This window comes from Lichtheimia ornata (genome assembly GCF_029851405.1).
Source record: "Lichtheimia ornata isolate CBS 291.66 chromosome Unknown scaffold00004, whole genome shotgun sequence".
NCBI classification, from domain to species: domain Eukaryota; kingdom Fungi; phylum Mucoromycota; class Mucoromycetes; order Mucorales; family Lichtheimiaceae; genus Lichtheimia; species Lichtheimia ornata.
The window spans coordinates 54,728-69,063 of record NW_026695324.1 but is presented as its reverse complement, the minus strand read 5'-3'; the positions used below and the strand labels follow the sequence as shown (position 1 = coordinate 69,063).

The following is a 14,336-nucleotide window of genomic DNA, read 5'->3' as shown; positions in this document are numbered from 1 at the left end:
GGATGTATGCTTGATATGGATAGATCGGAATGAAAGCGATTCCCCATATTGGTAGATCAACACTAGCACCATGTTTACTCTGCGTTGACCAATCTCACGCACCTTCTACATTATACACACGCTTATCATTCCGATCTGCAAAACAAAGAGAGAAAGAAGCCGAAGTTTCTATTTACATACTCACGGCTTTGGCTTCTATATGGAGCGTGGTGGAATCATTGTCGTTGGGGGTGGGATGTTGAAAGTGGTATACAGAGGGTAGATGAACAATAGCACAGCCTTCATTATCAGCTACTACTACCAATTTGATAACAACATTGCCACACACAAAAAAAGACATGTAATTTCTAGAAACCTGTTGTGGTCTCACAGCCGGCTTCTTCTCCAAGAAAGATCGAAGATCGACCGCTCCGTGTTTCATCTTTATAGTACGACTGCATTATATCATACGGATGTTGGTTTTTCCCGTCACCACCATCACCTTGTACTACGAGCTAACTTGTTGACCCTATACATACATATACACAGGATGCCAAGATATTTGTTTCTTGGGCTAGTCAGTTTTCTGGAGTAGGCTGCATATGCAACTACCACATGCTCAATGTCTCTCCCCCCCCCGGGCGCATAGACATATGTATCCACCTACTCCCACGCGATACCTGATATCCAGCTGACAATTCGTTTGTCGCACGTGTGGCTAGCCGAAACCTTGATTCATTCCATAGGCGGACATGCTAAAAAGAAGTGTCCATTTTGTCCACGTGCCCATACTCTTTCTTGATTGTACACATGTTCTCAAAAGAAATGGAATGGTAGTCCTCAGAATGAATACCAGCATCATCAGCTTGCATACAATGGCAATGTCTTTGTGCAAATCGGGATCGGGAAAGGGTTGAAACATAATGAAATGGATTTATTACTCCAATCAAATCGATGACTTTGAGTCAAAAGACCTTGATTGACAAAATATTTTATGTAGCAATGGATACGCAGCAAGCGCTGACGGATTAACCGGTCAACAAAGGAGGGTGGATGTATAGGTTGGATTTGGATCATACTCAAGTACAAAAGTAATCACTTTTCCTTTGACAATCCACGTGATTAAAATCTGCATTTTCCATAGCAACCAAAGAAAAGATACATTTTCATTTTGAGAGGGATTGATATTTGGCGGGGGGATGGTTGTGGATAGCTTTATGCAACAAAAGTCAGCAAGAGAAGTGTGACCTGTTCAGCATCCATCCTCTTCTTTTACCTCTTTGCCACCAATGACCGAAGTACCCATTTACCACCTCGAGGAGAAAGAATACGACGCGCCTTATTATCAAATCCGTACCGATTACGAAGACAACTTCTTCAACTCCAACACTCCACTCGTCATTGACAATGGTGCGGTTTATTATCTCATCATACGCTATATACTATTCCTCGACTCAACCAATGCTACATAGGATCGTACCAGTGTCGTGCAGGCTGGGCCACACAATCGAATCCAGCATGTACGTGTTTGCAGCGTTCAACCTTGATTGTATACTGAGCAATGTGTATCTAGTGATCTTTGACAGTGTTGTTTCAAGGTACAAGGATCGTAAAGCCAATGTCAATATGCTCGCTGTTGGTATGGATGCCTACGCGGATCCTGCAGGCCGATCCAACGCACGATCACCTTTTGACGGCAACGTTGTGTGCGACTTTGACCGTATGGTAAGGCTGATGACAATACGAGATACATCTATCGTATACTCGGATCTCACATGTCATGTCATAGGAAACCATGTTGGATTACATCTTCACCACCCTCGGCATCACTACCGATAGTATCAACCATCCCATCGTCATGACAGAACCTGTTTGTGTTCCGCAATTGAGCCGCAAACGTAAGTGATGCATTGGAACACTCGTGGATGGATAACTCATTTGTGTATTTGCGTGCATAGAAATGAGTGAGCTCTTGTTTGAAGCATACAATGTTCCATCAGTTATGTTTGGTATCGATTCACTATTCAGCTTTTACGCCAATGGTGGTATGCGGGATACGGATGGTGATGAAGCCGATATCGTTGTCTCTGCAGGACATAGCAACACACACATTATTCCTACGTTACATGGCAAAGGTCTTTTGGAAAGGACGAAGCGGTAAGAAAGAAGAAGAAGAAGGGACGTTTGGATGAGGGAGATATTGATAATGAAGGAATAGCATTTCGTATGGTGGCACACAGGCAACCGATTACATGCTCAAGCTTATGCAACTCAAATATCCGACGTTCCCCACGAAAATGACAAACACACAGGCACAGGTACAGCCATTGTATTACCGGATGAGGCATGATGATATTCACAAAAAGATGTGGTTTTCAGGATTTGGTGCACTCTCAAGTCATGGTCGCTGATGATTACCAAGACGCTTTGAAAAAGATCGAGAATCGAGATACGTTTGGAGAGTTTGATCGCATCGTGCAATTCCCATATACGCCACCGGTAAGGAATACGACGTGAACGATAAACATTCCTTTTCATTTTAACACGATACTCTAGGTGATTGAGGAAAAGACTGAGGAAGAATTAGCTCGACAAGCAGCTAAAAAGGAGGAGAATGCGCGTCGATTACGGGAGGCTGCTGCCAAGTCTCGGTTGGAAAAGGTTTGTATTGTGTGGGGGGGATAGGTACTTGTTCAATAGACTAACATGTCCGATAAAGCTGGTGAGACGAGAACAAGAATTTGAGGCATTCACAGAACTCAAGAATTCGAGAGCTATCATGAACAAAAAAGAATGGATGGTAGGATTGGTTGCATTTTGGTAAAGTGGGTCATGTGCTAATACCTTGAATGGCATCATAGGCTCGATTAAAAGAAGCAGGCTTCAAGGATGAGGCTGATCTCGATGACACCATCAAACAAACGGATGCTGCTATTCAACGAGCAAGGAATAAAGAATTGGGCATTGAAGAGAATGAAGAAAAGGTAATTTACTGAAAAAGATGTGAAGGGCTGTTCACTAATATATATACATCCAGGGACCCCCTGTTACCACGCTTATCGACATTCCTGATGATGAACTATCTGAAGCGGAGAAGAAGGAAAAGAGGAAACAGAAGCTGATGAAAGCCAACTATGATGCACGAGAACGGGCTAAAAAGGCAAAGGAGGAAGCCAAAGCGAGAGAGGTATGTACACATATACGTGTTCGTGGATAGATGGATTAATGAGCTTTTTATGTAGGAGGAGGAAGCAAGATTGGAAGAAGAAAGACGATTACGGGATCCTGAGAAATGGATTGCAGAAGTGAAGCAAAAGCGTCAGGTATGAGATATATGGATGTTTTTGCTTTGCATGGCTGACAGATGGGATGATAGGGTGTGGTTGACAGGATCAAAAAGAGAAGACGTTTGAATATGGAATTGGCCGATCGTCGAAGCCGAGCATCCCAACTGCGTATGCGATCCATTGCTAATCTTGCAAGTGATACCCCTACTGGTAAACGTCGAAGGAGAGGTCAGGAAGGTACGTGGATCACGTATGGATTATCCAAATGCGTAAGCTGATGCACAAATTATCATATAGAGGATACATTTGGTGCTGACGATGAAGATTGGATGATCTACCGAGAAATCGTAAGTAATAGTGTGGTATACACGTTCTTTTATGACTTGTTACTAACAATGACTATAGAGTCGTGAAGATGAATCGGATGAAGAAGAAGAGGATTTATCAATGTTGAACCAATACGAGTCCTTGCTGCTTCAATACGATCCCGATTTCTTGCCAGAGCATTCCTTTGAAGCTACATCCTCGCCAACCAACACGCTTATGCATCTACTTGCACGTGGTCAATATCCTCCTTACGATCCTACCGATGTCGGCCAAATGCATCAACTCCATGTCAATGTTGAACGCGTACGAGTGGGCGAGGTGCTTTTCCAGCCAAGCATTGTTGGATTAGATCAGGCTGGCCTGGTGGAGACTATGCATGATATTGTTAGAACCTTCAATCCCGATCGTCGTATGCAAACTGTCAAGGTAAGGCGCTACGTTATTATGGGTGAAGATACGCATGCTAACTTTTAACATGCCATTTTCAACAGACAATCTTTGTTACTGGTGGCTTCAGCAGTTTACCTGGTTTCTCGAATCGCATCTTTACATCATTACGAGCCATCCTTCCTGTTGGTGCAAGCTTCCAAGTCAAACGTGCTGAAAATCCATTGTTGGATGCATGGAAAGGAGCTGCAATGATAGCAAAAGAGTCTGGCTATAAACAATACGCTGTTACTCGTCAAGAATACGAAGAATATGGAGGAGAATATATCAAGGAACATGGTTTAGGCAATGTATTTCGGTAGATTAAACGCTATTCTATGGTCATAATAAAAGCTTTATTCTTCGATTTAATAACACCCTAGCTCGCAGGCATAAAAATGATGAAAGGGGAAAGCTTGTCAGTTGTCGGGGATAATTCACGTTCTTCTTGCAGTAACATGCTACAAGCATATCCCCCTGTGCCAAACTGGTACACGTCCCACTGCGCTTGTGTTGTCGACACTCTCAACTATTATATATACGCCAGCCGTAATGCCATTGTCGTCCTGGATCTTGCAACCTTTGCCTTTGCCAAAACGTTCTTGGGAGCAATGCAACGAATCAACGCGATCGCCGCCTACGAACAGTTTTGCTACATTGCCGAAGGGAACAGAATCCGTGCATGGAACTTGATCGATAGCAGGTTGCTTGTAGCTTATAAGGCGATCCACAAGGTAATGAAGGAAGGGCTCGGATACTGGGCTATTCTAATGATGTTGATTACCTATTTAGAATGATATTACAGTGATCCAATGTATCCGTGGTGGCACGACTTTGGTTTCTGGTGATAAATCGGGTGCTCTTGTGCTGCAATTGGTGTCAGGTGATCAATGCTGGCGATCAGAAAAGGTCAACTCGGAGATCAGAACCATTGCTCCCATGTGCTTTGCAGGGCAAGATTACCTGGCTATAGCGTAAGGTCGAAGATACAATTTACATCATGTGGCCATGCTGATAGTGGTTTATCTTTTTAGATACGCCAATGGGATGATTTATATTGAAAAAGTCCTTGCTGATTTGAAGACTGAAACGGTTTATCAGATGACACACGCTCACGTCAACAACCTTGCATGGCAGTATCAGGATGGGAACCAAGCAACAGCAACAACAACAACATGGCCATTATTGGCATCGAGCACGCGACGTAACCGTGAGATATACATTTGGAACGTTCCATCAGAATCCAAGCATGCTATCGTCAAAATACCACCTCCTTCACCCAAGTGGACTGAACAACAACGCAATACACTATGGATTGAATTAGCATGGTCGCCATTGGAAAGAGATAGGCTATGGGTATCCTCTTACATGTAAGTGCCCTTTTGATATGGAATGCACGAGTATACTGACAATGAGACAAAAGGGGAAACATCATTGGCTTCAAGATCAACAATGGCTCTGGTGTCTCGAAAGGACGATTACCTGATGTCCATTCACGGATTGCTTTCAGCTTGATGTGGGTGAATCAAGGCCGTAGGATGGTGAGCTATGGATTGGATAAGCAGGTAAGCTACATGGTTGTTTATGGGATTGATATATGCTAATCCAAGTATAATAGATCGTCTATTGGGACATGCATGACAGCGTTGCACGCGTGCAAATGGTGACACAAGCAGCATTTCCATATGCAATTGATATCTCTGCATGGAATCCAGGACAAGCCGCTGTGGGAATGGGTGATGCCAACATCAAAGTATGGCAATTTTTATCTACTATGACCAGTGGCAAGGACAATTTCTACCAAGCTTCATTGATGTGGAAGGAAATGCAAGGACAAATTCGTCATGTAAGAAGCAATGAGACATAAGATGGGTGTTTAAATAGAATGCTTATGATGAACCAATAGGTCAAATGGCATCCAGAACAAGATAGCAAGATCGCATACAGCAACGAATATGGACGCATCGGCGTGTATGATATCTCAAAGACCAAGAACATGCGTTTCAAAGGATACCATGATGCCGGCACTGTCTCCATCGCTTGGGCAGGAGATCTCAGCCTAGGTGAACATGGCATGGTGCAAGATACTCTCATTTCATGCGGTGTGGATGGCAAGATTTTGGCGTTTCATGCTGGGAAGCCCCACTTTGCCCCTGTGTTACTTGAAGATATTCTCGCACAAGCCAATCCAGCATGGGCAAAAGCAAATCAGGTACCTACCTTGGATGCTTGGTTCATAAATTCAATGACCGCTGACATGATCTTTGATAGGCCAAAGTGAATACAAAACGATGCATTATTGATGTGGATCCTGGACATCGATTCCTCGCTATAGGAAATACCGATGGCGTAGTGGAGGTGTACAGACTTGATACGCTAAAGATCATCTATGTGTGTAATGCACTTACTGTGAACGTCACTGCCATGGCTTGGGGAGGTACGATTACTTGAGATATTCATTCACCAACATCCCACTTACCCCTCTCTCTATAGGAAAGGATCAAACTTATTTGGCTGTTGGCTATCGATCAGGCAACATCACCATACACAAGATCAGTATTCAAGAAAATTCACCTGGTAAATATAGCACTTGGATACACGCATACATACTTGTGATTGACATGTATTGGCTATAGAGATCCCTATACCTGATTCTACGGCGTTACACAAGTCCGATTTCCACAAGAAGCCAATCAATTGCCTTGCATGGAGCCATCATGTTGACAAGATGTATCTAGCTTCGGCATCAGAAGATGATTCTGTTGGTGTATGTAATTACTTGTGCATCATTGATCCCATTCACTTATGACACCCTTCTATAGGTATATGGGCTGAAAGCTGAAAATGATAGCGTACATGTGATACCCGAAGCACATTTTAAGCAGCATCGAGGGCGTGTGCTTACCGTTTGCTGGGGATATGAAGATACCGACGTATTGATATCGGGTGCGGAGGATCGATTTATTTATCTTTGGAAGTGGACCGATTATTTGTATCCTAAAGGTAAAGTGGGAATGGATGACCACGAATGGACAAGGCTGATGCATATCATTAGGCAAACATGATCGGACAAGTGCTAGGGAGAAGGAGCTTTCAATGATAACAAAGAGTCCAAGCATGGGGAATAAGTCCGAGGCAGCAACCGAGGTAGCATCAACATCAACGACAGCAACAATGGAGGCGAACCAAGAAGTCGTACAACATGCCAAGAAGAAACGCCGAGTACCCAATGCTTTGATGATTGCTTCAAGACGCTCTCAACAAGTCCTAACACAAGATGTCATGCTTCGGCGGAGTCTGTTGTTGGCAGCTAGCATTTACGGTGGTGATCCATTATCAGCAATTGAGCACGTCAAAAGCAAAATACCCGCTCACATCAATCCCGCGTTATATGATGCATATGTTGGATCACCGTATGAAGGCGATAGTGAAGTACTGGACCTATTTTTCGGTGATAAAAATGACATGCGACATCTTTTGGATCTCGAAGGTAAAGGAAAGAAGGAAAATTATCATATACGTCAATTGACTCATGAGATTCAATCAATGCCTAGAGTCGCAAATGGCACAAGTCAAAGAAAGAAGTTGGCCCTTGCCCGGGTCAGAAAATTTCGACTTGAAGCTTGCCCTGGATATTATTCGAAGCAACACGCAAGAATCACAATCACCCTCCAACATGATTGATTGGATTGCACTTGCGTTGAGCCCATCAGGTACAGTGTACGAGGTCCAATCGATATGGGTATGGCATGTACTTACATTAAGATTTTGTATATAGCTGGAAAAGAAGCATGGCTGGCCATGATGGAAAATACCGCTACTCAACTTGCTCGTGCTGGCCAAACCGTACTTGCTGCTACTTGCTATCTTGCTTGTTCCAAGGTCTATGATGCTATCAATGTATATCGCAAAGCCAAAATGTACAGGTACGAAATCGGCAAAGAGGATAGCATGTGATACTCTGTCGCATTAAAATCAGGTCTTTTTCTCTCAGGGAAGCTATTGCCATTGCCAAAATCAGGTTGCCACCAATCGACCCATTGATACCCACTTTATATGCTGAATGGGGAGATATGCTCAAGAATAGCACCACCGAAGAGGAATTTGCAGCCTTGTGGTACGTGTCATAAGCGGTTTGTGGTATCCAAGCTGATCTCTTTTTCCCATATCTACTAGTTTTATCAAAGGCCAAGTACCAGGATCGACCGTTCAAGCTATCAATCTTTTGGCACGGAAGCAAAAGGATGGTCATCTTTTCTGGGCTGCATGCCTTGCATGTTTGCTCAATGACAGCACAGCAGACGAACGAATCTCACAATACATTCAAGCATTGGAAAAACGTGCAACAAGAGGCTCTGGGTAAAAGATATTAGAAGGATGAATTTGTATCGTGATGGACACCTTTGTGCACCCTTTGATCATACCAATAAAAAAGGCACCAGCTGATGAACCACAATAAGACCAATTGGAACGGCATTAATATCAAGCGCGGTGTAAAGAGGGGATGTCCAAATATCACAATGGCTATAATGACAATGAAAATAGGGTAACAATGAGACGCTAAAGATCATCATAGACCATGGATCGCTCACAAGATAAGGTAATTCACTATGATGCTCATACCAACTTGGACTTTGAAGGTGTCACCATTTTAAGGGTGATATGATGGAACATGGCGACAACGTTTTGCTTATATGTATCACAAAAGCCAACTTCTTGCATGACCGATAACCGAACCATCTTTATTATTCCATCTTCGAAGCAATAGTATGTAACCCACAAGCTAGCAAAGTCCAATAAGCGTGTAATAAATAAACAAAGCTTTATTTCATCTAGCTATAGTACTTTGACCAACATCGTCGTCTTTGTCGTACGTCGTCATCCGTAAACTCGCACTCGTACTCGGCAACAGTCGTCGCTCTCGTCGTCACCCAATATCCAACACACGCGAGTAGAAAAGGCTTCCTTCTAGACGATGTCTACGAGATATGAATATCATCAAGCAACTTCATCTTGGCAAAGGAACGGTAAACCCATGCTTGTTTGTGCCGTTGTCGTTGTCGTCATTGTCGTGGATCTCGCGGTCGTTATCATCGGCATTGTTGTGGATCTCGTCGTCGTTATCATCGCAACCATCGTCATAGTCTTAATCATCGCAATCGTCGTCCCTATGAATGAAAGCAGGCAAGTTAGACCATCTGGTACCGGGAATGATGACGATTTGGTATACCGTTAGGCGATCCTCTCTAAGGAGGAAAGGCAAATCAGAAGGAATTCACAAACCAAATCACCCACCATACGAGCAACGTCGGGCGATCCCTTGTTCTTGAGAAAGCACTGCACGAATCACGCAAGGCCAGTTCGATCTATGGCAAGGAAGGACATCACTTACATAGAGTCCAGGCTCATAGTTGTCCTCATTCATCCTCTCCAAAGAAAGAATGATCCCCAATCCTTCCAATCATTTCCCACCTCATGAAAAGAAATCCTCAAGGGAAAGAACGAGCCTATCACGAGAAGAGCGTGTTGGTTTGCATTGATGTCAAGCTGTTGCAAATCCCCTTTTACCTCAACACGGTGACCATGCTCTTCCAAAAACCCATTGTCATCGACCACTTGATACAGGCTGGGAGTCGATCCCAAAGAGATGATGATGATGCTTCAAGTTGCATTGCCTGACCAAAGAACCCTATGCGACCCATTATTAGCACTACATACAATAAATGCCTTTTACATTGTTTGTTTCATTGTACTTGCCTTTTCCATATACACAAAGACCCGTTGTTGTTGGTTACTGGAAACCGAAAACCATGGTGTAGTATAGTTGAGCCGAAACAAAACGCCAAACCAGCCAACGTCTTGAAACCAAACTTGCTCTCTATACAAGCTGACGCGTCAATGGAACCAATTCGGCTGCAACAATGGACTCTGAATGTACCTGTTGACACCAAGCGTAGAGCGGGAATAGCAACGAGCAAAAGGAAGCAACAATATCGCCATGGCAACCACCAACCACCAACCACGCTCATTCCTCAGCACTTGGACACACACTCACTCCCTGACAATGCATGTTCAGGACTACATTAACATCTCACAGCCAACAAGAGCACTCTTTGATAATACATTACCTTGATCGAGATGTCGTGAATGGAATAAAAGCAGAGGAGTGAGAAAGAGAAGAGAAGCGTTGTCTAAGTCGTGGAGCTACCGGCCTCCAAGTTTAAATCCCCTACTGCTATTACACTGAGGCCACTCAATGACCCCACATACACCATCCACCCATCATCAGCATCACCCTAACGATAGACAACAGGTACACGCAAATAAAAGAAATGATCCTGACGTATAGCAAAAGGATGAGTGCCATTTTACACTTTACATGATAATGATGATCCAACAACAGCCATTGCCTTTACTACCAGGTTACCTCGAATCAAGAAAGTTAAATGATGGGAATGATGGGCTGGAGCAAGACAATCGTTCGTATGCATTGGATTGGACAACAAAGGTGAATGGGAAGAATGGGCTATTAGCTGGCAGTTTACAAATAACTTTGCAAAATGATTTTTGTGAAATTGGATGATGTTTTGTGTTTGAGCGTAACTCAACCAAATCCTCTCGGATCAAGAAAGTTTAATGATGGAAATGATGGGCTGGAGCAGGGCAATCGATCGTATGTATTGGTTTGGGCAACAAAGATGAATGGGAGGAATGGGCTATTAGCCGGCAGGTTTACAAATAACTTACCAATTTGATTCTTCTGATATTGGATGATGTTTCTGTGTTTGAGCGTTTTTCAGTCAAATCTCATCGGATCAAGAAAGTTGAATGATGGGCATGCTAGGCTGGAGCAGGACAATCGTTCGTATGCATTGGATTGGACAACAATGGAGAATGGGAGGACTAAGGTTATTAGCTGGCATTTTGAACTATTCCGTAGATAGTGTACAAGAATCATGCATCGCCTGTGCTGAATGACTCAAGTTACTCAAACACGCCCTCTGCATCTTTTGCTCTACTATAGTCATATACTTTACATTAAACAAAGACCACTTCTCATATAGCATCACGCTTACAAACATAAAGGTGCCTGTATCTCCAAACTTTACAATCAAACGTGGGCTCTTTAGTAGATCAACGTGCTTGTCGGGGTCAAAGGAATCTTGTGTCAAAGTATGAAGTTCATCGTGGGCGATCCCAGATTTCGCAATGTCGCTACCAGCCAAACTGGATCTGGGGCTCAACCTCTTTCGACGACGACCAAAAAAATATTTTTTGGGCTGTTCGCGACATTGAACGCGAAACTTTCACACAAGGTGCTGTTGGCCAAGCCGAGCCCATTGCTGTAATAAAAACCCCACGTTTGATTGTGAAGTTTGGAGATACAGGCACCTTTATGTTTGTAAGTGTGATGCTATAAGAAGAGTGGTCTTTGTTCATTGTCAAGTAGCTGGACCCTGGCAGAGCAAAAGATGCAGAGGGTCGTGTTGTGTAACACAGCTACGTTTGCATGAATGAAAGGGTCAATGTATAATTACTTTATAGATCATCTAGGAACAGGCATGTATTGCTAGCTAACGGCCACTTTTATCCAATCATCATTGTTCCGAGATCCACTGTGATGCTGGGAATGCTCCTGCTCTTAGACATACATTTCCATGATTAAAGTAGTTGATCCGAGCTGATTTGACTGAGCTGCGGTCAAAGAGAGATTACATCAATTTCGGACATGAAGCACGCTCGATGGGCTCAACCGATGTAATCTTGTGTGAGCGTAACTCAACCAAATCAGCTCGGATCAACCTACTTTAATCACGGAAATGAATGTCTAGAGCAGGAGCATCGTCCACAATAGAATGCACAAAAGTGGCTATTAGCTGCCAATGTATGACATAAAAGTGAGGGTTGCGTACCTGTCATGCATTGTCCCTGAAGTCCTGACTTTTTAGCTGAGTTACCCAAAGAGGTCCTTCTGCATCTTTAGCTCTCCAAGGTCTAGCTACTTGGCAATGAACAACATGTCTTCCCAGAATTTAACCAAACTGCCTGATAAGGAAACAGGCACACAAAATCGTCCACAACGTCTCTCGTATGCTAAAGCTACACGTCGTCCTTCGCTCATTCGTGATTCTTTGAAGACACCTACAGGTCGTAAATCGGCTACACACTCCAACGTGTGGAAAGTAGGCGGCTCACCAGCTTGTCCCAGCTTGTTTTTTGATTTCACCTCTCGACCCAACACCGTGCTGAAATACTTCGTCATATCAACAGCAAGTTTCCTAACAACTGTGGAGTACGCCTCCACTCTGATCACGCACGTCGCATTGTCGAACTCTTTATCGCCGACAAAAGACTATAGCAAAATCAAGTTCATGGGTATCAGCTTCCCTGACAACCAATGTATTTTACCTTCGATACCTCTTCTCCTGATGCTCGCCTTGTACACCTTCAGCTTAGTGATCTACCCTTTACCACAAGGGACACGTTATCAAATGGTATTCAAGAAGTACTTTCCGACTATGGCAACGTCCTCGACTATGGTATCCTTCGCGATTATGATTCTCACCTCTTCATGGGCAAAGGCTATGCCACTCTGGAAATTAATAATGCCAAATCTGGTACAACCCGATTACGCCACACAGTTGCATGGCCCAATTCAGACGACCTGTTTCATGTTACGTGGGCAGAAATGCCGCTCCATTGCCTTCATTGCCATCAAGCTGGTCACGCTACATCTGCATGCCCTAATCGTGCTACTCGTTCTCGTGTTTGTTACCGGTCATGTGGCTGCACAGGCCATCGCGCCGCTAAGTGTCTCAACCGTAAACCCAAACCTGATTCATCCAGTCCTACGACACCACCTATGCCTCATTCACCTTCGTCGCAATCTGCCAACAGCCAAACGTCTGATATCTCCGATGAAAACGAACTTCGATCTATCGTCTATTGAAAGCTATAACGACAATATCATTAACGAGTACATACCTGATAATTTCGATGACAACATGCTCTTGCCGACGCCACAATTCACCTCCGGGCTCCTTCGCCATATTCACGATACCCAATTCTATGTCTGACCAAGCCAAGCAAATCACCGCTTTCTTGACACTCTCAGCTCTTGATCTTCTTGCTGAATCTCTTAAACAGAACGGTCAACCTTTGCATCCTCTACCCCTTCCTCTCATTTCTCGAAGTCCCTCGCCACCGAGGGACTATAGCCCGACGTAGTCATTCCTTCAATACGTAGTTCTTGTACGTTTTTTCAATATCGTTCCGATTTTGGGGTGCCACTCTTCGATGCACTCCCAATAAAACGAGGCCAAAAGCCTCCATATAAATACTTGGCAATGAACAAAGACCACTTCTCATATAGCATCACGCTTACAAACATAAAGGTGCCTGTATCTCCAAACTTTACAATGAAACGTGTGGTTTTTATTAGAGCAATGTGCTCGGCTTGGCCAACAGCACCTTGTGTGAAAGTTTCGCGTTCAATGTCGCAACTAGCCCAAAAAATATTTTTTGGCCGTCGTCGTCGAAGAGGTCGACCCTCAGATCCAGTTTGGCTGGTGGCGACATTGCGAAATCTGGGATTGGCAAGAAGCTTGATCGTGAAACTTTCACACAAGGTGCAGTTGGCCAAGCCGAGCACATTGCTCTAATAAAAACCCCCCGTTTCATTGTAAAGTTCGGAGATACAGGCACCTTTACGTTTGTAAGCGCGATGCTATATGAAGAGTGGTTTTGTTCATTGTCATAGGTGGACCCCGGCAGAGCAAAAGATGCAGAAGGACCTCTTTGGGTAACTCAGCTAAAAGTCAGGACTTCAGGGACAATGCATGACAGGTACGCAACCCTCACTTTTATGTCATACATTGGCAGCTAATAGCCATTTTTATCCAATCAGCATTGGCAATAGAATCCACTGCATAAATTTCGCTACAGACATATTCATTTCCATGATTAAAGTAGGTTGATCCGAGCTGATTTGGTTGAGTTACGCTCACACAAGATTACATCGGTTGAGCTACATCGAGCGTGCTTATGTCTCGAGTGATGTCTCTTTGACCGCAGCTCAGTCAAATCATCTCTGGATCAACCTACTTTAATCATGGAAATGTATGTCTGGAGCAGGGGCATCGTTCCCATGCAGTGGATCTTGCAGCAATGATGATTGGATAAAAAGTGGCCGTTAGCTAGCAATACATGCCTGCTCGTAGATGATCCATAAAGTAATTATACATTGACCCTTTCATTCATGCAAACAAGCTGTGTTACACAACACGACCAGCAATACGTAACTGAACGAAGTACACC

At 43.8% G+C, this 14,336-nt stretch overlaps 3 protein-coding genes across 3 annotated transcripts; all 3 read left to right on the top strand.

Annotated features, from left to right (window-relative positions):
- Nucleotides 1–1,268: 1,268 nt before the first annotated feature.
- On the top strand, nt 1,269–4,342 carry O0I10_001441 (uncharacterized protein; the record flags this gene model as incomplete). The annotated part of the gene is made up of 16 exons (XM_058481537.1): nt 1,269–1,389; nt 1,452–1,499; nt 1,553–1,704; nt 1,769–1,877; nt 1,938–2,136; nt 2,198–2,297; nt 2,359–2,478; nt 2,536–2,640; nt 2,699–2,779; nt 2,841–2,963; nt 3,017–3,166; nt 3,222–3,302; nt 3,356–3,503; nt 3,564–3,613; nt 3,672–4,019; nt 4,085–4,342. 16 exons carry the CDS (start codon nt 1,269–1,271, stop codon nt 4,340–4,342), a joined length of 2,193 nt encoding a protein of 730 aa, XP_058347394.1.
- A 135-nt stretch (nt 4,343–4,477) lies between these two features.
- On the top strand, nt 4,478–8,382 carry O0I10_001440 (uncharacterized protein; the record flags this gene model as incomplete). The annotated part of the gene is made up of 15 exons (XM_058481536.1): nt 4,478–4,753; nt 4,812–4,993; nt 5,054–5,389; nt 5,443–5,584; nt 5,638–5,865; nt 5,926–6,231; nt 6,291–6,456; nt 6,513–6,596; nt 6,656–6,786; nt 6,842–7,022; nt 7,075–7,509; nt 7,574–7,732; nt 7,798–7,945; nt 8,014–8,136; nt 8,196–8,382. 15 exons carry the CDS (start codon nt 4,478–4,480, stop codon nt 8,380–8,382), a joined length of 3,084 nt encoding a protein of 1,027 aa, XP_058347393.1.
- A 3,646-nt stretch (nt 8,383–12,028) lies between these two features.
- O0I10_001439 (uncharacterized protein) lies at nt 12,029–13,096 on the top strand (the record flags this gene model as incomplete). The annotated part of the gene is made up of 1 exon (XM_058481535.1): nt 12,029–13,096. The coding sequence occupies one exon, from the start codon at nt 12,029–12,031 to the stop codon at nt 13,094–13,096; it is 1,068 nt and encodes a 355-aa protein (XP_058347392.1).
- Between the last annotated feature and the right edge of the window lie 1,240 nt (nt 13,097–14,336).